We start from the raw sequence: 25,249 nt of genomic DNA, 5'->3' as shown, positions 1-25,249 counted from the left end.
TTTCGAACTTAAACTTACCTTCATTACATAATATCACATCGTACTGTCACTTCTGATTCTCTTGTAGTTCATTTTACCTCGACAGCTTTACATTCCGTATCGTGTAATTATTAACTGTCGTTGGTATTTTAATTTCACACGCTCTACGACTTTTCATAATATCAAAAATAATATCGAATCATTTAAAATAACGAACGTAGAACATCGTTCGATGAAAAATATCCAACTGACTTACAGCCCTCGTACGTACAGTGATCATCGTGGTCGTTTTGTAACCACGTTTCTGTTTCGAAATAATTACGATCTGCCATGAAATCTCGCTACCCGTACGCCGTCGTAGTTTCAAAAAATCCTTTTGTTTCAACATCGATCCTCTAAAAATAATTGACGTTTCACAATTCTTACCTTTACCAACAGCGAATCCTAAAATCAATCCAGCCACTGCTTGTCTCCGATCGATCGAGGCACGTCTATTTCTCACAATCTCAAACATTCTGCATTCTCGTTTCTTTCTTTCTCAAACGTTCCAACTACCAGCGAAACTTTCATCATCCATCCGATTCGTCCGTTCATTTCACACGCGTTTAAAGCAAGAAAGCAGCCAATTACCGTGAGATATTTGTATCCTAAGACGCTGAGTAGTCCAGCTAGAGCACCCACGACCAAAGCACCCACCGGTTTGCACATCATGCCTGTATTTATTCAGAAAATGTCGGCTGGTTAGACGCACGGATCGAGTACCGTCCAATGTAAATCTCCGATTAATTAGATCGTCTTGTACCTGCTGCGGTGCCGATGGCTACACCGCCGGCCAACGTCGAATTTTGCACGTGCACCATGTTGAATTTGCTATCCTTGGAGACCAGGGCGGAGGTCGCGAACGCGATCACACAGCTGGACGAGATGGACAGAAGAGTGTTTATAATGGCCCTTTGCTGATCGTCTCCTTCCAGAGCGGCGCTGTTGAACGATGGCCAGAACAACCACAGGAACACGGTACCTGTCGAAGCAAACTATGTTCTCCTTTCCTCCGTTTCCCTCAAAGATACTATCTTTGTATTCGACGTCGATGAATTTACTTGCGATACGTGAATTTGCGGAACGTGAGTTTGTGCAACGAGGAATGGCGCGATGTTTGAAGAGATGGCTATATCTTTGATAGTAGCTTTTAGCGTAGACGCGTGGTTAAGTTACTTCGGCTATTAGCGAAATGCAGTTTCATTTTAAGACGATATAAATCGTTCGTCCGTGATTATCTCGCGCATGAACTTTCGAACAAAATTCAATGCTATTTGTATTAGGTTGTCGGAAAAGTTTCTTTCGTTTTATGAGAAAATAATAGACGCACGACGGTTTTTGTTTGCTATTATTTTGTCGAATTATTTTTGTTTTGTTGAGATAAACACCGCGACATTTCACAGACTTGATTTCATGTTTGTATAAAGGTGCATTGTTGTGAAAGAAAGATACTTTTCGGACAACCTAATGATACCTGGAATATTTCGTTTAATTTCAATCGCGCGAATGGTTAGTCTGGAAATGGAAGATCAAGCAACGGTATATCGTGTGCACTAATGATATAAATACTCCAATTACTTTAAATTTCATAAAATTGTAGAATCTAGAAAAAAAAGAAAGATATCGAACGAATCTTTGGAATTTCCTTTCGTAGTCTCCTCCGTGTTAAAAAATTGAATTTGATAGTATCGATGGATCGAAAGAGATTCAAAAATTGGATAAGTCAATGATTCTTCCGTAAGATTCTTCGAACTTGAACGATTATTTAAGGTTGGGAGTATAATTTGACTAAGTTAGCGATGTTTCTGGATCGTGAAGCGGAGAGAAAGATTAGAGAAACAGACCAATCATCGCGAAAATGTCAGAGTTGTAGGATGCTCCCTCGAGATTATGTTCCTTAGGCTTGTCCTTCATTCCAAATACGAAACTGACGGCAAGTCCAAAATATGCTCCGAACGCATGGACAAACATGCTATCGCCTGCATCGACGGCCTGCGAAATGAAAATTCATTTGAGAAAAAAAAGAGAAAAGAGAGAAAAAGAAAGATTGACAGGACTCGTCCTTGTTACGAGTTCCTCGATCTCTAGTTATGATTTTTATTTTTTAAATCATTTTGTTTAGATTTCTGTCTCGTAGAGTAACGATATTTTCATCGATAAACGTTAACACGCGTAACACAGTAGAGATTTCATTTCTGTTTCGAGCAAAATCCCAAAGTAAATTGAAAATAAAATCGATAATAGCGAAAGTAAATAAGTTCGATGCGCCAGGACAATATGGAATACTGTGGAAACATGTTTGTTCACCAGTAATACACATCGTGCTTACGACTCTTTCGAACATTCACTGCCAACAGTGATTTCAACGTGTGTTGGTCGAAGTTCTGGTAATTTTTAAAACGGAACTTTCGAAGAAATTTAATAACGAAAGTAAGCAGGAGAAACGATTTGATTAGTACGTGTTCGTTCTACTTTTTTGGCTATCGATTACACGATGGCCGACTTTAGTTTGTTTTTTAAAATCGACCGCTTCGAATACCTTTTCGCAACTTTTCTAATTATCAGTATTCGCTAATCCTATTCCAACGTCGCGTCGTTTAAAAACTTTGAAATTTACGGAACTTTCGAAATTATACCGCACGCGATTGCCCCCTCGAAAATATCAAACTTTTTGAAACTTTGGGACGAACAGAGATCGAAGTAGATCGAAGAAAATCTATATAAATGTCTGTTTCGATCGTATGTCAGCGATATTTCACTTTTATACATATATCGATTATTCTGTGAAATAGAAAAAGGAAAAGAAGCAGCATACTGTCTTTAAGGAAGAGAATTTAAAAAAGCCCACATTCCCAAATTCTCTTCCGTTTTCGATAATCAAAATTTATCATATAGAAGTCTTAAATTTAACTTCACAGATAAATGTTTCAAATGCTCGAGCTTTGGTAAAATTGAAGAATCTTCAACGGTACGTAAAATATTCTACTGTTCTCTAAAGATACATTGGATAATTGTAGAACAGCACGCGCGTAATAATTTCCCGCTGTTCTTCAAAAACTATTACTTTAACTATTTTTAGATCGACTAGCGAGCCTGTACATACACTTGACAGCTTCTCCGCGTTACAAGAAATTTCCTGCCTCTATTCTTTCAAAATTAACCGACGTTTCAAATTAACCAACAACCCCGCACGCCCCTGACAATCTCATTTTATTAGCAGAAATTCCTCTTCGATCTCTGCGCCCCATCCATCATCCAATATCCATCATTTTCTTCCGCAGAAGCCGATAACGTGCCTAGCGGAAAGCCTCTGTACGTGCCGTTGAACCGGTCGTTTCCGGTATCGAGCGGAAACTCGCGCTCTCGATGGCGGGTCGTTTGAAAATCGAGCGTGACGCTCGTAAACGCGGCCGAAGAAGCAGGAGTTGACTTACCATGAGCAGATGCTCTCCCACGTACTTGTTCACGGTGAACATGATCAGCTCGAGAATGCCCATGAACACGAGCTGTATGTAGGTCGTCTTACCCAGCAAAGCACCCATGGATATCAACGGCGTGGCTACCGCAACGTCCGCGTTCAGCAGGCTGAAAGTTGCCACGTGGGTTGATCGATACGCGCGTTATTAACCGGCTGCTAGTCGTCCCGAAAACCGGAGATCAGTATTCATAACATGGATGCGCGATCTCGACTGTTATGCAAACAGGTCGGATCACGGAACCGGAACACGGACGTGATATCCTGGTGGTTCGTTCTCGCGGACCAAGCGCGACCATTCCTCCGCGCCTCTGCGGCTCGTGTATAGCAACCAGAGTGAATATACGTTTTATTTTTCTTTTCGTTTCCTACTTTTATTCCTTTGGAATATTATGGAAGATGGGACGTTGCTTCTTTCGAACAAGCTTCCCAGCCACCTTGCTCTTTATCCTTGTTTCTTAACGCTGTTCGAGATAACTGGAACAACGGTTGTCATTGAGAGGCAAACGAGAGGCGGCCGGGTAGCGCGTGGATAATTTCCGATGTTATTGGGTTGGTAGCTAAGTGATTGCGGATTTTGCCACTAAAATTTTGTCATTAAGTTTGTAATAGTTCGTGAGGATGTAGGTAGAGAAGGCTTTTTCGTAACACCGCATTTACAAAGCGAAGATATGCAGAACGAAACTTGAGATGGGAATAAATCGAAGTTTTGGATGAGTTCAAGAAACGGAAAATCCTGGCTGAAGGTAGTGATTAAGAAATATTAACCGTTCCAACGAAGAATTTACTAGTCTATTCTGTGTACAAGGTGATGTTAAATTACCACGATGCGATGTATTATTAATGTGATAGGAAGGATAAGATCGTAGAAGATTTCGTAGGTGGAGAACATTGTACCTATAGATATTTATCAGACGATAATTATTCTCTGGGAATATATACATTTTGAAGAACTTGTCTACAGTGTTGTAGCGTTTTATTCGTATCATATATTAATGAAGGTAGAACGCAAGGAATTCGGTGTTTAATAGGAAATGTTTATTCCCAGATTAAACACAGATCAAACACTCCGCATAAAAATTCAATGTAAAATGTCTCTTTTATTTCCTCTCGTTCCATTACCCGTTCTATATATTTTTCAATGCGCTCTTACACATATTTGTGCACGAATTACTTAATACGAGTAAATAATTGTCGTAACAGATACGAACGAACAACGTAGAGACTACGAAAGTAATCGCACTAACAAACAGCGATACAGCGATATTCCACTTTATGATCACTTTTCGTTTGGAAATTCGAGCGGACTGTTATTCGAGGCAGACTTTTTCTCTTATTGCGATAGGCCAGCGTGAATTCGAGGCTCGACGAAGGGAAAAAAGAGGACTCGAAACACAGAGTATTCGTTGCACACTTTTTCGGCTTATCAACTATTCATGCATCAGGTAAACACAATCCTACAAGCTGGCTTTGGCATTCAATCGTGCATCGGCCGGTTCGAATATATTTTGCAGCAGTATCCGACAAAAATATCCTCCGACTTTCCTGCCAATAGGAACCTGATGTGTATATTACCGGGACTGCTATACGAATTTATTTGTTTCCAATAGCTATATACGTACGTGTACCATGCGTTTTTCGAATACAGTGACGTAGACGAGGCGCAAACTTCGGCCTTGCGTCACGCAAGAATTTCCAAAATTCCTCCCGATGGCGATAATTTTGCGAATATTTGTGAAAATCTCGATCGGAGCAGTAGAAGTTCCAAACAGAACACATTGTCCATGATAATTTTTTACAAAAGCGAATAGCCCATGAACTGCTATTTATAAGTAGTTGTAAACATAGCGTTTCTTTTTCCTTCATAGCCTGTTACATGTACATTTCTTTCTTCTGATTTATTTTTTATTCTCTTTATCCTGAAACAAATTTAACGATTGCGCCGATCGAGTAGGACCAGCGCTATTTTACATCGTCGAACTAACATCGTCACGACGAAATTTCTTATTTCTTAAAAATATCTTGATTCTTGAAATTGAGAAACTTTACTTTCGAATCTTGGAGAATATTTTGCAAAAAGGAAATTCAGGTTTCCCGGATTCGCTTTAATATATTTTCTCTTGCGTATGGAAAGTAACTTGAAATATCGGAGTGTGCAATGGTATTTCCTAATTAGTCAGATTATTCAAATGGAAAAACATCTGTGAATTGTGCGGGGGAAGGTAGGAAATATGGAATTAATACATCTGTCTTAAGCAGCGAGCTTTAGAAGCTCGTGGCAAACAACTGCGCGCTTTGTTACTTTGTTCAACACTATCGTGGACCGTGAAACCACTTAGGGAAGCTATATAACATTCTGCGATATTGTTGCGCTGCCTTAGATGCTTTAGGCCCTAAGAATGCTGCAAGTTGAATACCCAGAAAACCTTTGCTGGATTAAAGAAACTTTATGTAACATCGTGCAACAGACTCCGTACAGTGTACTCCAAAATTGTTCTTGCAATTTAGAGTCTCGCGTGACGCGTTAGATTCGCGTTAAAATTATTTCCAACTTTCTTGCAAGATTGTGTAGCATCAAAGCGTGCGAAAGTTGTGAGAAAATCTGGCGACGTTGCGCAATAATTTTTCCACGCATTGGAAATTTATAAAACGTTTTAAAACGTGGCCAAGTCAATTGGAGAGATCGTTGCAAGTAGGAAAGATTCCGCGGAACATTTCCATATTACACGTGCGACTATTTGCAATGTTCTAAAACAATATCGAGTACTTTACAAGTTTATAGAATGTTTTAGAACAGTTTGGAGTATTTCGAAATCCTATTTTCCTCTCTCTAAACAATTTCAACGTTACACCGTACACGCTATTATTTTGACTTTGTAGATTGTTGCGGAGTATTACAGTACACAGTAGAGCAGGTTTGTACGTAGAACATTTTGCAAATAGTTTAGAATAATTTGGAACGTAGTTGCATATTGGAATTCCCTCTCTAGGGAATTGTTATGTTACTCGGAAACATTTTTACGATACCCTTGAATATTGTAGGCTATCCATAATACTGTAGGATAGTTTGTAACTTTGTTGTAGTAAATCTGTAGATCGATGACATCTTTGAAAAACTTTCAGTTACGTTCGTAGTGTTGCAACGATGATTTAAAAGTCCGTGGAATTTGTCAGAACGTGTCTTACGGCATTTTCAAGTTTTCTATACAATACCGATTATTTGAAAAAATATGTCGAAATTTCTTTTCTACTTTTTTTTTTGTTTTACTAATAATAACAGCGACTAACCGAGTGAAATCGAAAGTTGGATTCTTCGTCAAAACGAAGTATTATTAACAGCGAGACAAAGGAAAAGTAGTTGATAAGACTTTTGTTAACCAGAGTACGAATGTTGGAAAAATATAAAGTTTACTATTTAATGGACGTAATGTATACGGAAAGGTGATACCGTGTCTCCTAAGATTTTAAAGTAAAATCATGGAAAGGGCTGGTGTATGAAAAGGATGCTCGGGAAGAGTTAATTTAATTCTGAGAAAAGTCGCGTAATGAATATTATATGTTTCAATTAGCTTGCTTACAACCTTAATTCCATGATAATTCCGACTCGGAATCTGGTCAAGCGAGGAAGTTTTCAACGATTCAGAATATCCTCATTGTGAATGCGACGACATAATTAGCCGCGAGAGTAATTACTTTCGCTTTCGTTAGTTTCCGCCTCTCAAAGCACCGTGCTCCGTTTCCGCGATCCTTGCGAAAATCTTACCCCCAGTAATTTCGAATCTCCTTTGACTTAAAATTTTTGAAAATTTCGTTTACATCATCCTTAATTAATAATACGTTTCAAGCAAAATCGAAATACGTTTCTATCGTTTCATCGCGACGAATCACAAACGAACCAGCGCTGTGATCGAAAAAGAATAAAATTTCCTGTGCTTTGTTCCTTGCGTAAAATTATTATTTACGAATATTTCCGTTTTAAAGCTTTTAACTGTATTATCTGCCATACACGTTTTTGTAACAGTTGCCGCTATTGTAAATGTTTTAGTTTTGGATGTTGGACGTGAAAAATATTCAAGTCGCAGGAAATTTTTCATTCGTTGTACGTTAACGCGAAGAATCGCGGAGTTAAATAAAATACGTTTTACAATTAAATAAAATTACAGTGAATTTTATTCAACCGTTGTACTCGTCTGCTTTTTCTCCTCTCGCAAATTGTTATGCAAATTCGTTAGCGTTCCCATTACATATATGTATTTGCAAAGCGCGAGAACCAATCACCATTTATAATTCCATCAGCCGTGTAATTTGTAATTCAAAATTTCGAAAGCAGCTCGTGGATTAGCGAAGCTTAGCCAAACGATCTATAATTCGTGAGGTTTGTTTGAAACTTTTAAAACTACGAGTTCCACGATGGAAGTTTTCATTTAATTATTTTAATGGAACGCTTCGTCCGCTACATATGCATTGGAAAAACTTTTCCATGGAATTAACCATAGGCTCTCCGATTTACGGCTAGACTATCCGGTTTTTTCGGTAATTTCCTACGGTTGGTCGCGTTACAGAACTTTAGACACGCAAATATAAGTTATTCGTATAAACGTAATAGGAAATTGATTATCGTGATATTTCTACGGCTGAAATAACACGAGAAATTAGAATAAAACTGTGATAAATATCGTGATAAAAATCTCACCAACCTTTTTAACGACAAGGAGGACGCGTTGTCTATCTGGAAATTCGTCACTCCCTCGCAGATCATGGCAACCTGGATGAAAATAGCGCCGAGTAGGAACGTCAGTCCTATCGCGCTTTGTCCGTACCTTCTTAGAAACGTCATCAGGAAGCCGAATCCGATCCAGATCATCACGTGGACATCTTGATACACTGAGTCGTTTTAACGGTGGCCCGAAATCGCACGCGTGCACAAGGCGAAAACAGAAAGAGCTCTTTGTAGGCGCATGCACAGCTCGCGTGCGGTTAATCAGCTTGGCTCGCTCGCTCGTTTGTTCGCCGGAGATCGGTGTTAATCGCTCGTTAATTGATCGTTGTAATTACGTGGCCCGTTCGGAGGAAGAACGCGGTTTCTCAGAAATGGCTGGGGCAATTCGAAGATGGCTGTGTGAGCTTTCTTCGCCAGGTATATCCATCGGTGTTTCCGGATGGAGGATGGAACTCGTCGGTGGAACGTGTTGATAGACGAATCGTAAAGTGTAAGAAATTCAAAGCAGTGTTTTCTTTCGTAGCAGAGAAGAATTGACATTTGGTACTTTTGTCTTTTTGATACAATTTTTTGAGAGGACGAGGGTGAGTCTCCTGCGCGTGACGAAGGATCGTTAATTCCCATGTCTGATATATTAATAGGCGAGTAGTACGATGCAACAAATTTCATACTAATTGGACGACTTCTTTTAATGGTAAAGAAGAGTTTGGTCTTTTCTTTTTCGCGATGGAATTTTTTTTGTGAAGCCGGATGAACGTGTTTTGAGGGTGGAATCTGGTTCAGTTAAGTGGATAACGTAATACACGTTCAAGGTATCACTTAAAGCAGATAGGATAATTTAATGGTTTTTATAGCAGAAGAGACTTGAAGCTTCCATGTGCTTCTTTTTTCAGCGGTATGAAGTATGACTTGATTGATGAGTTCGTTTGGTTATGTGAATAATGTAATGTAATACATGTTTAAGGTTTTATGTACGGTAAATAGGGTAATCATTCTTGTAGGGAAGAAGATTTGACGTTCCTTTCATAGAGCTTTTCTTTTCTTGTCATTGCTCCAACAGCTCAAAGAACGATTTCGATTAAATTTGATTCTTTGATGAGACTCTTTTTTGGTTTTCTGAAGCTCGGTTCATTTCACTTATTTGGCAGGAAATAATCGTTAAAATTTCTATTGTGTCTTCATTTAGAAATATTTAGAATATGTATTTTTGAAATCTTTTTAAGTCCGAATTATGTCCGAATTTCCTGTGAAAAGCGTTAATTGGCTATGTAACTTTGACCTCTTAAAGATTCTTCGTTGGTTACGTCGAAGAATTGATTTAACGTGATTGATTATATATCAGTGAGATCTACGTGGAGTGACACATTAACCGACACGTTGCCATAATTTAACTCTCCGTCGTTTAACGAACATCAAAATCGTTCCGCATAATTGACACTGTTACGTTTATCGATGTATTTAACTATTAAAATTATCGATAATCGTCGATCTATATAAGCAACGACGGAATTGGATTGATTCGCAGTAGGAACTTTTACCGGAAGTAAAGAGAAGTCTGCAGGCAATTGTATTTTTTAAAATAAACGTTCCAAGATAAACGTGTCTTTGTACTTTTATATTCAGAATTCGCTATATTCTACGGAATCTTATTACAAAAAAGTTGGACATTCCATTTGAAAAACTGAATACAACGCCGTTTGAGAAATTTCTAATCGAAATTCCCGAATCTTTTCTCTATAGCTCTACGTGCAAAAGAATTTCTAACCATCGTATCGTACGTTGTTTGTTCCTACGATTTCTATAAATATCGAAGATGTTCTCTTCTAATTTCAAATAACAAAAATGTTTCATACGGAGAAGTAACAAACTCTTCTAATATTATCAATTTCAATCCCGCATTCTTAATTAAAACGTGACACAGAGACCGAAATAAAAAGGTGACTGGTTGTCGCCGCTCAAGAAATCGATACTAATTTTCACGATAAAAACCTGGTGCTTCCGGTTCGCGTGAACCTTCCGCGCGAAAGATATCCGGACGTTCTATCCCCTGACGTAGACGGTCGTGGTTGTAACTCTTCGCCGCTGTACGTAATCGATTTCACCGGTTTGAATTTTCATCCGTGGGCGAAATTAAGCGCGAATAAATCAAACACGTAAAAGAGGCTGGATTAAGAGGCGACACGCCGGCCGTTCCGCTGTAAAATATGTTCGTAAATCATTGGGAAACCGGCGGACGTCTTAGGATTCGCTTCGAAACAGATAATTCGCGCTTCGCCCCGGGACTCATCCATCACCGGGTGTCGCTGCTTTACCGTGAATGCATAATAACCGGAAAATCGCGCTGATCCGGGTCACCGTTTTTGCCGGGGAAACGAGTCGGCTGATAGCGACTGGTGGCGGGATTCGAATTTTCCCTTGTAATTCCTTCGAACACCGTTGATGCAAAAAGATCGGCGTCCGTCGATTCTCGTCGTGAAGAAAGTTGCAGCTCGAAGTTGGATTTGCCTGTCATTGATCATTGGTCGAGCAAAGACGTGAAAGAATTGGTGATTATTCGACGAATGATAGATCGCTACTTGAACGTATTTGAATATCTGCTCGGTTTTGATAAGACGGTGCTAACAAAATGGTAGAGTTATTAATATTAATCGTTAATTTAATCGCGAGGTGTAAATTTCGCTAGTTAGCGATTCGTTTCATCTTGGAAACTCGAAGCGCAAAAAAGAAAGGGACGACGTTATTTATGCGATGATCTGATAATTACTTTGTAAATCGTTCGTTTTAACGTTTCTCGTGGCTTTATCGCGTTGTCAAAGGATTAATAATATTCTCGGTGTACGTATTTCCCAGAGCGAACGGTGCAAGAATTTGTGAATGGCGGACAACTTATTCCAACGTTTCCTTGGGAAGTGGAACGGTATGAAAGAAGAGAAGACTTTCCCGGTACTGGTGATCTATTTATTTATCATAGGTATTGCGGTGTCACTGTCACTAGTGTAATTTATATGCGGATAACCGATGATCGAGGAGTCAAGTCGAAATTCAAGTGGGTCGGAGGCACATTTCATAAGAGGGAGGAGCTTTTCTTCGAGCGCCTCGTTTCTCGTCGAGCGTGTGCATACATCGTATCGATACATCGAGACGTCGTCACAGATATAGCGAACGCCACCAGAAAACGAAGATTAAGAAGCTTCGAAACATGTGCAGCTGCGCTTCTACACGAAAAGGGACAAATATGAATTATTAATAGAATAAATATGAATAACTTTTGACGTTCGATCTTAAAATTTAAATATGAATTCTATCGATATCGTTAATAATTAATGAGAACTCTTCTTCCGATCTTTTCTACCAATTGGAGATTATTTTACCTTTTTCTCTTATTTTACAAATGAAATTCAATTAAATCACGATAATCCGAGAGATTCAAACTTCGTGATAAATATCCTTCGCTAACGAAGATATCTCATTTCCGTCAATCCGTCGAATCTTTCTCACCCTAAACAGGCCGTTCTGATAAAAATCCTGGATCTCACGGTTCTTTAAACGCGCGATGAATTACCATCGATATTTTTATTCGACTCGAAGCCACCGAAAAAGAAGAAAAAGTATGGGACGAAATATAAAACGCGAATTCGACTAAAAAGGGGAAAGAAGGAAAACGAAGGGGATAAGACTTGGTTACGCGTTTACGCCGCAGAAAACCATTGGTTTCCGGTGGAAATTATTCGAGTCACGTCCGGATAATCTATTTATCACTTGAGGCATCGCTGTCGCTGTCGTGACTTTTATGAGAAACAGAGAGAGAAAGAGAGAGAGAGAGAGAGAGAGAGAGGGAGGGGGCGAGAAAAGGAAGGTTCGACGATGGCCTCTCTTTTTGCTCGTTCGCATCCATCAAACGGTAATTTTGAAAAGCCAGCGAGGGAAACGGAATCGACGACGATAAAGTTGCAGCGGAATCGCATTAGCCGACTTTCAAACCAAAGATAATTGGCCCCGACGTCGACGTGACTCGATTATTCCCTCGAATGAGTAGTTAAAATCACCTAATTCCCCTCTCGAAAGTTGTTTGTCCGAAAGTTACCTGATTTCCACCTTTTTTTCGCCATTATTTTTCTTCCCACTTTGATAATATCGCAATTTTCTTAGGATCATTTTTATAACATTAAATTTTAATTGGACGAGATATGCAAACGATAAGATAAGAATTTTTAATAACATCGCTTCTTTTCAAGCACGCGTTTAAACAAAAATACACGAAATGGAAAGAAAGTATTAAAAGTGAACAAAACTCTTATCGTTAGTTTCACCCTATAATACGCCTGTGCCGCCTATAAAAAAGGGGAAGATACCGATAAATTGTATTTTCTGAATAGGAAAGAAAAAACAGAATATCCCTTTTAGCTAATTTGATAACTTCCTCGCTAATCCAAGGATTCTTTCGCCAGCTTTCATAATTTTATATTATCCACGGTGGTTACACCGAAAGCTTTGCCGTTTAATAATCACGAAGTTTCGCGAAACTGTCGCGTAACACCATATTTTCTCATTCAAACGTTCCGTTAGACTTCGCTGAACTCTCAGCCAACGTTCCGATTTTTTTCAAAACCTGTGCGACCTTTTCACGCGCGTTCTCCAGCGTAGCATAATCCAGCTGGTATAAGTTGGCGAAACTTAAGCCTGCAACTTGTATATAAACAGGCACGTATAGTGTCAAACTTGGTCCAGCTTCGCATGGATTGCGCAAAAGTTTCTCCCGGAATGGCAAAATTTACACGTTTCGCGTCGCTGCGTATCTTTTTCATACGAGAAACGATTTTCCAGCACGATTTCTATCACACCGTCTCTATTTAATGCCTTTACGTATAAACAAAGGATTCGCGATCCATCCACTTGCAATGGAGAAACCCGTGTTGTATTAAAAATTCGCAATTTCGACCGTTTCATCGTTAATTCGAGCTGATCGATCTCTGCCATTTCGCGTGAATTCTCGCAATAAAATGACGATACGAACGCTTTTATCTGTCATCATTTTATTCACAAAGATTTGGTTTTGTCGTTTTCATTTGCGCGATCCCTTTATTTCACCCGTGGATATCGTTAACATCATAGATATTTCTCATTTATATCCAGATACGTTTATGCTTCTACTTTTCGGAATTTAATTTAAACACGTAACCGTGTAAAGAGGGTCCTCGGTGAGGATATTGGTATTTACTAATTACGCTAGATGTTGTTGTAACGTTTCTTTTTCACGGAAGAGGAGGTATTTTTTATCGCATATTTCATTGGTCCGGCATGAATGAAATTTATCGTAGGTTGGGAAAATAGGATAAACAAAAATCGCGAGTTGCGAAAACGAAAAATGGAAAATCGTCGCTCGATTACGTAGTACAATTTTAAAGAATGCAATTTATTCGGCCCTGCTGAGCACCGTTGCTCTTTCTTTTTACATTGTACGCTGTTTTGTACGTTGAACGAATAACAAAGTGGTGAAAGGGGAAGAAATTGTTCGTTACGAGTTCCTATTGGAAGGAAATTATGGTGGAAGAACCCTTTGTCGGGTCCGGTTTATAGAGGTATAAAGCTGGTTTAAGAGCGTACTATAAAAAACGTGAACTTACAAATGAATTTATAAAAAGAGACTTAAATCATTCTGCTGGAAATATCGATAATAACATTTATGAAACATTAATGCCAGAATTTCAATTACCGATCGTTATTAGCTACTCGTATCATTCAAAGGCACGCGTTGCTAAATGCGTATCGATTTTTAACAAACCTCGAATTAGCTTTCGTTTTTTCGTGAAAAATTAATTTTAAATATTTCCTATCTTTCGGAAGTCGAACTTTCAGAAACAGAAAATACCAAGTAACCTTTCTTTCCAATTATTCTTTCGTTTTTTTAGCGCGCGTTCCTGAACACGATAAAAGTAACGTTGACGAGCTAATAAGTAAACAAATTTCTTTTACCGCATTTTCTGCCACGTTTCGTCGAAGAGACAGCGTTGTTTCTCGATGTTGCATTCAAACGGAAGACGACAATAGGACGCCTACATTTCCGTATCGTTCGCAGACCATTCCCAAGCGTTTCTCCGTAACAGTCGCGATTTCCATGAGAAGGAAATTTGGTGGCGCGCGCGAAAACCGATTTCCATGAGAAAACACGCGCCTGGCCTGGCCGTAGACGTCTGAAAATTTATAATCTTTGAGAAGCAACGAGATTAGCCCGCCAATTATGCTACTGCCCGCAGACCCAGTTACGTAATCTACGCAAAGTATCACTTTGAAATTCAGATTCCGCCGGATAAAGTGTTGACCACGTGCCCATCCGCGTTATTCCGCCTTCGAAATTCCCGAGACACTGGCGTCTCTGTTACGTTTACGCGTGTAATAATCTCCTTAACTGTGTTATTATCGTTTGCTGGAATTCGCGAATCTACACCAAATTGTCGAGTCGCAGTTATATCCGAATCTCGTCGTTACCAAACTCTCTTGCTACATTTTTTCGTATCTTCGTGTTACATATTTACCCTGAACTTTATCGTACACTGTCTTTCCCAAAGAATATCTTAAACTAATCGTATCCTGTATTTGATAGAATCGTCGCGGAATGATATTTTTAACGTACACGTTGCGATAGAAATTGTTCCGCTGCTGTTCCTTGCGAGTTTAAAATTAGAGATATTGATTTGCAATATGTACCTTTATACGTCGCTTTGAATTCACTTCTTTCAGACCTATACTTTTATCGGGACTTTTTGCAGAATTTTTCTCCACGCAACATGAAAGATATTTTAATGTTGGAATTTTTGGACCGAATGGTATTTTTAATACGTGGATTGTTGCAGAATTTGTTGATACTGTTCCTTGCAACGTTAACGTTTCCACGTCGGTATGGTGCCGCGTGCACGTAGTCTCACCACCCGCACATTTTTACAGGGTAAATATGTAAATGGTAAATGTGGAAACGCTGGAAAAAATAAAAAGAACGTCCTTCCACGTGTGCCATCGGCGACGCTCGAGAAACTCAAGACGCGGATTCACATCTGGCGACGTCAATGTGTTAAGATTAAAATCTTCGATTATAATATCTGTATTTTTGTACGCGCTTTCAAAGCGTTTTGTTCCATTGGACCGCATGTTTTTAACGGAGAAACGCAATACCGCGAAATTATAACTTTAGGAAGAAAGGACATTTTTGTCAACAACAAGGACGTGGCTTGTCGTAAAGCTTGTCGTACAATAATAGAGTAGTTTGTTTGTTATCTTACGTAATACGATCCTAAAAAGGGCAGAGAAAATTTTAGGACATTTACCGACGACTACTAAATCACGCGATCATATTCGTTAGATCGAGCGTTCGAAATATTTTTCAACAAAAAATATTTTTCTTCGCCAAGTGGTAAGATTTTTGACTCAAGTTGCGAGTTTTTAACGAATATTTAAATGTACGCGTTTGAGGAAATTGCCAGTCTAAGACGAATGGAACGGAACGTTTGAGTAACAGACTTTATAAACAATGAAACGCTTGCTTTGAAAGAATGGCACGTTTCCACCTCTGAATGCTACTGGAAGCTTCTCCTTTCATTTCCCTAAAGGCGTCCATCATAAAAAACAAGCATCCTCGTTTCCATTCTTTTTTCACGAACTCCCGTCTCAACGATCAAACGCGATCTCAGCTTCAATAGAACTTCCTTCATCAACCATTTACAAACACATCCGATTTTCACAGTCTTCATACTTTGAATCTCTTAGAATCCATAAAAAAAAAAAACAGCTATTTTGCGTCTCTCAGAATTCAGAAGAAGAGTCGTAAATATTTCAGTAAAATCATAATAAATTCAACACCAACTTCATCAACTCTATCTGCTTATCGTATTGCTTCAAATTTCTTAAGGCTCGCCAAGGTTACAAAGAATCGTGCAAGAAATTGACAATATTTTACTAATGTTAATTTCGACACGATTCTCGAAGCTTGAAATCGTTTCAAACGTGGCAGAATCGCAGGCATCTCGATAGCGTTGAATTTACCAAAGAATTTAGCATTTTCACGTGCGTTTCATTCGCAAAATCTCGAATCTTTGAAAACGTACGCAGAAAAGACGCGAAAGTCTCGCGAAAGAGAGACGACCGAACTAAAAAATTCGACGAACAGCCGGCACACGAAAACAAAACAAGCCTACACGAAATCATGACGATTATCGTCAGCGAAGAGACCAACGATTTCGTAATCGTGGACAGTTGGTCGTTTTCAACGACGGCGTAGGACGATTTGGCGAAACACAGTGCCGGCCATATCTTATAAAGAGGTTTCTGGTGTAGCTGTACGACGTTAATATACGTACTTTATCCGACTCCATGGATAAAGTTAAGCCCTGGCGTCGACTCTTTACATCCTTCCACGGGTATACACGAGTTCCACGGAATATTACGCGAGCGTATCTGTCTCCCTGCCTCTCGTTATCTTTCACTGGCTACGATTCCCTCGCCGTCTTTCGTTGCTCGTGATCTTTCACGAAACCGCACGATGAAAGAAGACCGAAGAAAAACGCGTAGTTTCTCGTTGGAGGGGTAAAAATCGCAACGAGAAAATGAAGAAGGAAACGTATATACAGCTGAGTGGGTGGAAATTCGTGGTTGAAGCGTGCTCGGGAAGATTCCGCGGTTCGAAATAAGGCAAAAATCAGGAATAAGAAAACCGCGTTTGAAGAAGAAACCGTCTTTAGTTCAAATATTCTGTCTGGCATTTGTTCGTTTCTCAAGATATAAATACATATTTGAGATGCCTCGTGGATTTTTATCTTTTATGTAAAATTACGTTGCACAGGTATAATGGCTAAATATTTACGAAAGCGAAATACGATTAAATATTTGAAATTTAAAGCACGGGAACAGAGACGGCACAAAGAAAACGATAGGAGCTTCGGCTTTCTTTGATTATTCGAGACGACGGATAAGGATATCTGGTTCGACGAGTTTTCGCGAAACAGAACAAAAGTTTGCAAAGTAGTTCTGGTATCTTTAATTTTCATCTTACGATTAATTAAGCCTGTGGGCGTTTCAACGCTTACACGGACGATCGTGTATTCACAGCACCATGTAACTGATTCAGTATTATTCAGAAATATAAGAGAAAGATCGTGTTTTATTACGAACGTTCTACTTTTCCACCAACTAACCACCACGAATACGTTGAACCAGGTAAAAGAAGAAAAATGAGAAAGAAGGAGGAAAAGGGAATAAAAATACAAAAGAGGAAGACGAATAAGGGTAGAAAGCCGTGGGTGGTCCCCATCGAGAGAGACCGAGATCGTAGGACTTACGTGTGTACGTGACCGGCAAAGAGCTCGGTTTTCCATTTAGATGAGGCGAGTAGCTGTTCTGCCTGTTACCGGCGTCCGCCTCGGGGGCGTAATCGAACGTAGCCAAAAAACCGCATAGGAGAAAGCCCTCGATAAAGAGGAGCACGATAGCGTTCCATAGGCTGTTGCTCGTCGTCATCCTTTCCTCCGCTTTCCCTTTACCCTCGTGAGAAAGCTTTTCTTCGCGGGCAACGCTGGCCGCGAAATTACCACGGCACTCTCTGGCACCCAGGGGGTGATTTTTCCTCTCCGCGTAGCCTCGTCACCTGCCACAGCCACGGTTTAACCATTTCTCGTTTCTATGAATCGAATCTATGAATCGAATCTATGAGTCGAACCACGATTCCAGCTCGTTCGTTCAACGTCCCATGGGAGTTACCGTTTCCACGGTATTATATCGAACTTCTTCTCGGTTTTTAGAGGGTTCGAAGGGTTGATTGGTTGCGAGGATGCTTGATTAGTATCGGACGGCAGGGCAGGTAAGGATTTTTGCATTTCTTTTCTCTCGACGGAGTTCAAGAAGAATCGAGTTCCCGAGGTTTTGTTATCTTTTCTAGCGGATCTTTTTTAACCTTTTGCACTCTGAATTTTACTTCAATTTCGTTACCAGCAGTTCCCAACGCTTTTAAGTGTTTTATTTGAAATTTACTTTAACTAAAGAATAAGACAATTTAAATAAATAAAGGAAGAAACAAATTCACTTAAATACCAGTTTTATTCACACTATTGTTGTAATTTTGTCATTTTTAAGCGTATGACATATCTTGAAACAATTTCCAGGATGCAATCCTGCTTTTCTTTCGCGCGTTGCACAAAAAATAGGTGGGACTCGACAAAGGAGCTCCTGAGATAAAACCTGATGTCGAGTCACATAGGAGTGCAAAGGGTTAATTCTCCGGCTGTGAGAGTCACGATGGATCTTCGTCACTTGGATCACGCGTTTCGATTCAACGTTAAGCTCTTCGAACGACGCGAATCTCTTCTGGGAAGGGAGGAAAGTCAGATTCGATAAAATTTCCTTCCTCCGTCGTTCGCGAGTCCTTTAGTTTAGACGAATCTCTCAGTAGACTGCGAATAATACAACGGTAACGTCTGGACGCTACTTTGATACATCACGCTGAACTTTGGATAGATAGCTGTCACTTCTTTCACAACGATAAAGTACTTTCCTTCCAGTTAGAACGTTTTTAACTTAATAAATCTCCGAACGTATTAATCAAGTTTTTATTCTTCTGCCTCGTAATAAAATACGGTACGATAGTGGAAGAATTAAAAAGGAGAAAAAAAAAAAAAGGAAAAGAAGAAGCAACAAGACAAAAAAGGGGAAGGAACGAAGACACGCGAGCTGTATCGATTTCGCGCAAAAATAAAGAGAAACAAACCTATTGAAATGGTATCCAGCTTTTTCCCCTTCGTTAACGCACGTCGAATTCGCTTAACCGTCGATTCTCGTTGCAAAGGAGGACGTTGGGTAACTGACCACCTCTTCTGTTCACTGTTTATCGGAATTCTATCTGGTAACTCTTACGATACTCGATCCGTAGCGCATCCACAGGGTTCTGGTATGCCACAGTGCATATACGAGCTACGCAGGAGAACCACGGTCTTTTGAATAAACCCGATAAAAATCGGTGGCGTTTTGTAAAGCAATGAGGGAGTTGAAACCTATGGCCTCTTTCTTCGCTTTCGTCTCGGTGCGTCGCGAACTTGTATCACCTATCGGCTAAACATTCCAATGAATTCGATTCCGGACGACGCGAAAGAACAGCGAGGAAGAAACGCGTACTCCTTCTGTTCTTATGGAAGTTCGATCGCCACGAAGTCTCGAGTGCACATCTTGCTTAATATGCGATTGCCTGGCTCCATTCGCGGTGCTATTATCAAAGATACGTATCAGGTTGTCCGAAATGTTTCTTTCGTTTTATAAGGAAATAATAGGCGCACAATGGTTCTTCTTTTATATTAGTTTATTAAATTATGCACGAATATCATTATATTCTATCATTCTATTTCTATCATTATAGAAATAGAACGAAATGGATCACATCTAATTCGATAAAATAATATAAAGCAGAAATCGTTGTTCATCTATTATCTCACCTAATGAAACGAAAGAAACTTTTCGGACAACCTAATACGCGAGTTTACGTGCGAGCTTACGTGTCGTTCGATACATCTTGGTATATTCGTAATTTGTGGTTTCAGTTTGGTGAGACGACGTTTTTTCTAGCAATTGGTTGAATTGAAACGTTGGTAAATGAGCTCTCTTTTGTATAGTTGAAGCAATATTATTAATGAGATTAAGGAGAGCGACTGCGCGGAGCATTGTTTACTTTAGCCGACGTATCGAGAAGATTAAAGTTCTGCGAGTAAGTTAGTCGAGTCAAGTAACTGTAGTTAGTTAAGGAATAATACAGTTCGATTATAAAAGCAAATTTTTCAGAAGAAAATTTTTTAGATCACAAGTCAGTTGGTCATACTATCGAAGGTGAAACCAACATACTAGTAAAACTATAGATCTACGAGTAAATTGGCTTCGTTCGTTGAGTAATTAAACGACTAGCAATAAAGTTCTGTAGTATCGTAAATAATAATTATGATTTATTTACAATGAATGGATTGTACAGATGTTGATTGAACAGGAAACGATGGTTATTTAACGTGGACTAATCGCAATAACGTACTATAATTTAGACAACTCAATAGTTGATTTGCAACTCTCGTCACCATGGATCCAACGCTCTCTCACGCGGACCACACTCTCTCGACAACGTTAGCAACACTATCTCGACAACGTAACTCGCACTCCCTGACTTCTCGAATCACACTCTCTGGCTTCTCCACTGACACTGTCTCTTCTAGCATCCCTTTGTCTTTTCTTAGACCCATCACGCACGTGCCCGCATCCGCACTTGGCCAGGGTCACATAGGTCTTTTCTATGAAACTATTCAATTGAAGGACCGACGACACATTGATGGACCTGTTGGTACCTCGGCTCTCTCGCGACAATGTTTATGGCTACCCGCAGCTAAAGAAGAAATATACAAGTTCAGAAACAGATATAACATAAGAGTTAACAACCACCGAAACCCATTAGCTACCCAACTACTTGACACGACGGATCAGATCCGCAGACTGAAAAGACTGTACCCTTTAGATCGAAGCATTGGATTCAATTAGAATCAAGCATGCTATGAGCTATTATAATCCAAGTTACAGTACCACGCCACAAGAGTTTACTTATAATTCTCAATGACAATTGATTGTAAAATACTTACAAATAAAAGAAAAAAAGTCTTTCATTGGCAATACCAGACGAATCAGCAAGTTTTTTATGTTTTATATATTTTTTATAATACCTTATACACGATGCCTAAAATATGCAGAAAGGATATGTTCGATAGTGATAGTAGCGATGACGAGCATTATTTTGAACCTGACGATAGTGCTTCAGGCAGTGGAAACAAACTTCTTTCAACAGGGAATCGATTCGCGACCTTAAGATACCCACAGTTAAAGAAAAAATATCAAAATTCAGAAACAGATATAATATAAGAGTTAACAACCACCAAAACCCAGTAGCTACCCAACTACTCGACACGACGGATCAGATCCGCAGACTAAAAAGACTGTACCCTTTGGATCGAAGCATTGGATTCAACTAGAATCAAGCATACTATGAGCTATTATAATCCAAGTTACAGTACCACGCTAAAAGAGTTTACTTATAATTCTCAATGAGAATTGATTGTAAATAGTCTACGAAATAAAAAAAAAGAAAAAATGTTTATGGTTCACCCGATATCTCTTGGCCCTTTCATTCTCGATACTACAGTTCTATCAGAAATTCATAAATTATACAAATGCGAAAGAGAAGTTTGCGATTCGCAACTTTCGAGCTATAAATTATGTTACATTTTGAGCTTGTTCTTCTGTTTTCGAAGTAATTCTTCGTTGATTTTCTTGACGTATTATGCAGCAACCCTTTGAACTAATAGAATTTTGTTTCAATAGAAATAGCCTCGTTACATAACGGGCAAAGACTACCGTGGCTGATTGCGTGTTTTCCAAAAGAAAATACTTTTCACGCTATCTTGTAAAGTTATCGGTATGTAACTGTTTCTTACTCTAGATTCCGAAATATTAATATAACTTGTATTATTTACGAGCAAAGAAAAATCTAATTATAAGACTAAACGGCACTGGTGAACGCCTAAACTCGCGTTTTACGCGTTTCGCTGCGCGTGAAAGCAGATCCTGGAAAGTTCTCGCTAGTCACTGTCGTTCTTCGCCGAATAATGCCGGCGCGGTTGTTAACTTCCGGCTGTGCTTACGTTTTGGTACCCGGCCTCCAATTAAACGGCCTCTACTACGATCCTAGTCTCGCAAATTCTATTATTTCGCGGTGCGAGTTGCCTCTGCTACCATTTTCACGAGTTTCATATGTTGCGAATATTTCCGGTTAGAACGTGTTTTACACGTTGTCTTCTTTTATATTTTCTTCTGATATCTGTTCGACCGGACTGGTGGAGTTATCGGTGTGAAACGATTCTCGTGAAGTTTGTTGAAATTATTGTATGAAATCTTTTGCTCCTTAGCGCAAGTTAATTGTTTTTATAATCTTTTTAATCGCAACTCCTTTCTCTTTATTTCGAATCTCAGCGTTCCTTCTAAATGAAGACACATTGGAAATTTCAAGACAAACTGCAATTAATAAACTACTTATTTTACGCGTAACTATCAAAAACAAATTCGCACGATAAATTGTTTTATACGCCATCGTTTTTATTATCATCACGAAGTTGGCAAATACGCGGAGCTTTATATTTAGACGGAGAGTATTGCAACGATCTCGACGTTAATTAAAATATTTCAATAAAATCCAAATTTCGATTTCCAAGTCTCTCTTCATCGGTTGGTTCTGATCTCGCTCGAAAATTCATCGCGTTTTATATCTTCGATAAAATTATTCACGGGGACATTAGCTATGAAATCAACGTGGCATTATTCAAATTCTCCAAGCGACAAAGTAAATGGACGAATTCATACGGATTATTCGGGCCGACCTCGAATAAACGTTGGGTCAGAGTCAAAGAGTGAATTAAATTAATAGAGCTCGCGAAAGAGTATGACCGGAATGGATTTATTATTAAGCAGACGAACATTTTGGTCTATCGACGTCGAAATTCTGCCATGCGTTAGTCGGATTTTTGAGATCTCCAGGAAACGATCACTTTCGTTAATATTGTTTCAAGCGCAGAATTATTATACAAGAATATGTTATCAATTATTTTCATGCAATTTAGATAATTCAGATTTCACGTATAGGCGGAATAGATCCCATTAACAAAGCCTTATTTCTTTTAAGCTCAAGGTTGTCCCTTTTCTTTTAAAACGACGTCACAAACTTTTGTTTACGGATCAATTCCTATACTCGTTGATGCCTTTTTTATTTAAAATATTGTACGTGAATATTTGCGATCGTGTACAATTATCTTGCAAATAACGAAAGTCAGAAAGAACTCGAGAGCCATTTCGAACATCACGTTGTTTCTTTTTTCTTGGTGGAAAAGCAGATTTAACAGGATAGTTCTTGCCTTTCGGTTTTCATAATTTCTTAATAATTATACAGAAATTAATGAGAAACTTCTGCGTTATAAATCAAAGAACACAAAAGCTGCATATAAAACCGAGATCAGCATTTTTATGAAAGAAGATGCTATGCTACGGGGCTGGTAACATAATTCTAACACTCTGCATATTCCCCGTTTGCCAAAGTATAGCGTATACAGGTGGAGGAGCCATAAACCTCGAACTTGTTACAAGCTAGACTTCAAAGTCGAGGCCGAGGTTCGTTCTCGTTAAGGCAAAGACAGAGCTCTCCGGGATTCGTTTCTCACGGGGCGAATATAAATATGGAATTAAGTAAATTCGTTCGGATACTCACTCGGATAAACTCGTAACGGGTCCGTATCCGGTTTCTTGACGTGCTTCCGGTCGTGGTCGTCTGAAAGTTTAATTACTCCTTCAATTATATGCACGCCATGACGGTGTGGAAATTTTATGAATATCCACCGGATCCATGCCGGAGGACATCTTTCTTTTCTCGTTACTTTCCCTTCGTCGGGAACGACGGAAACGTTCTTCGCTTTTCCTCCTTCGATGCTCTTCGAACGCTGCTGCTCGAGATACGTAGCTCAAGGTGGTCTACGTTAACGTTGCCAGAGGATAACGATGCTTCCAAGAGAAGTTACTTTAACGATCTTTAGAACAGTATATTTCTCGTGACACTTTGATTTAGACCGATGGAACGCGAACTGTGTGATATTCGACGTACAACTTCCATTCGTATTTCGACTCGTCGTTCGACTGTCGATATTTATGGAAATTCGATCTATTTAGTTTTTGTGATTGTGACCGAAGAAGAAAATGGGTCCAGTCATTTAAAATTATATACGAAATATACGAAACAACATTTAAGGAAAATAGGACGCAAAGATCGTTTCCTTCTCAATTTATCGCGACACGACACGGTGCAACTTTATTCGCGACCGAGTAAAGGAATAAAAAAAAAAAAAAAAGAAAAGTAAAGAGAAACAGAGACGAGAGTGAGTAATTGTTTGCTTCCTGGATCTTGTTCGTTTGTCTTTTCCTTTCTTCGTTTGATTTCACCCGGTGTATCTTGTAATTTGCCTAGAGATAATGGTAGATTGATGGCAAGGGAGGAAGGAAGAAGCGACAGTTTCTTTGTCTTGGGATACTTTCCTTCTTCGTTCGCCGAGACAAAATTAGACTGATAAAGGAAACGTGTACTACCGTTTATATTTAATTACCTTCTATACTTAACGCTTACAAAGGAAAATCATTGGACTGGAGGTATCAAATTTTTGCCTATGTAAATGATAAAAAGTGGTAATTGTAACCCTTTGCGATACGATGGTTCTGCAGTTTCACGATCAATTTGCCACCAACAAAATACGCTATTCCATCGAATCATTAAAAGTAACATTCCGTGTTACCTCTTTTTACGTTTCACGACATTTTCTACGTTATTTAACCTCGCCAACTTGTATCAATTTCTTTACGTTTAATCGACGTTTCGATCATCAGGGAAAGAGAGGTTCGTAAAGGACCAAACAAAATTATTCAAATTCCATCTGTACTATCAATTCTATTAACATTTACGAACGTCGTGTGCTAGAAAAGCCAGGTTATTCGCATCTATTTACGTATTCTCGTTGTTGCACAAGATTTATTCGCGTCGTAATCATCGTATCGTAAAGAGAATCACGGATAAAAATTTTCCAAAATTAATGTACAATGACCGTGTATATTTTTCGACGCGACGTCACGAGATACATATTCAACGATAATAACGCGTGCTGGCCGTTGTGATAAGTTACATCGTCGAGTATAACTCGTTGCTCGTATGCACTCTCTTATGGAACTCATACAGACCTGTCTGTCCGTGATTTTTTAGCAAATTAGCGTCCGCCTCGGGCCCGTACGTCATCAACGCGCCCATTAGGACGATTAGGACGACTTGGACGAAGAACAGCTGGCATACTTGTTGCTTTCCACTCACTGAGAACATTCCCTAATGAAAGAAGCAAGGATTTAGCGGAAACTGGATAAATGTTTATTAACATTAGCTTTAATAACCGGCCACG

The 25,249-nt window shown here is 39.2% G+C and overlaps 1 protein-coding gene and 1 long non-coding RNA gene across 8 annotated transcripts in view; both read right to left on the bottom strand.

The window, feature by feature from the left end:
* The window catches only part of LOC122571079 (ammonium transporter Rh type A), a 43,908-nt gene that overhangs the window by 6,116 nt on the left and 12,543 nt on the right, over positions 1-25,249 (bottom strand). For 5 of the 7 annotated variants that reach the window (XM_043734343.1, XM_043734342.1, XM_043734339.1 and 2 more), the window contains 7 exons: positions 25,038-25,176; positions 23,527-23,586; positions 8,191-8,377; positions 3,453-3,603; positions 1,863-2,010; positions 782-1,000; positions 610-692 (listed from right to left, as the gene is read on the bottom strand). In XM_043734343.1, the coding sequence (XP_043590278.1) occupies positions 610-692; positions 782-1,000; positions 1,863-2,010; positions 3,453-3,603; positions 8,191-8,377; positions 23,527-23,586; positions 25,038-25,173 (984 nt within the window). In that variant the 5' untranslated portion in view covers positions 25,174-25,176. Of the gene's footprint in view, positions 1-609; positions 693-781; positions 1,001-1,862; positions 2,011-3,452; positions 3,604-8,190; positions 8,378-17,539; positions 17,845-18,960; positions 19,164-23,526; positions 23,587-25,037; positions 25,177-25,249 lie in introns of those variants that run through there. The other 2 variants (XM_043734345.1, XM_043734344.1) reach the window with 2 other exon arrangements.
* LOC122571080 lies at positions 11,158-14,401 on the bottom strand. Its single transcript, XR_006317950.1, has 2 exons — positions 14,187-14,401; positions 11,158-11,428 (listed from the first exon to the last, which is right to left on the bottom strand). It is a non-coding gene; the product is annotated as an uncharacterized LOC122571080 (long non-coding RNA).

The sequence above is a fragment of the Bombus pyrosoma genome, linkage group LG9 (assembly GCF_014825855.1).
Source record: "Bombus pyrosoma isolate SC7728 linkage group LG9, ASM1482585v1, whole genome shotgun sequence".
In the NCBI taxonomy this organism is placed as follows: Eukaryota; Metazoa; Arthropoda; class Insecta; order Hymenoptera; family Apidae; genus Bombus; species Bombus pyrosoma.
Note: the sequence above shows the minus strand (reverse complement) of the source record. Positions and strands in the feature narration are given on the sequence as shown.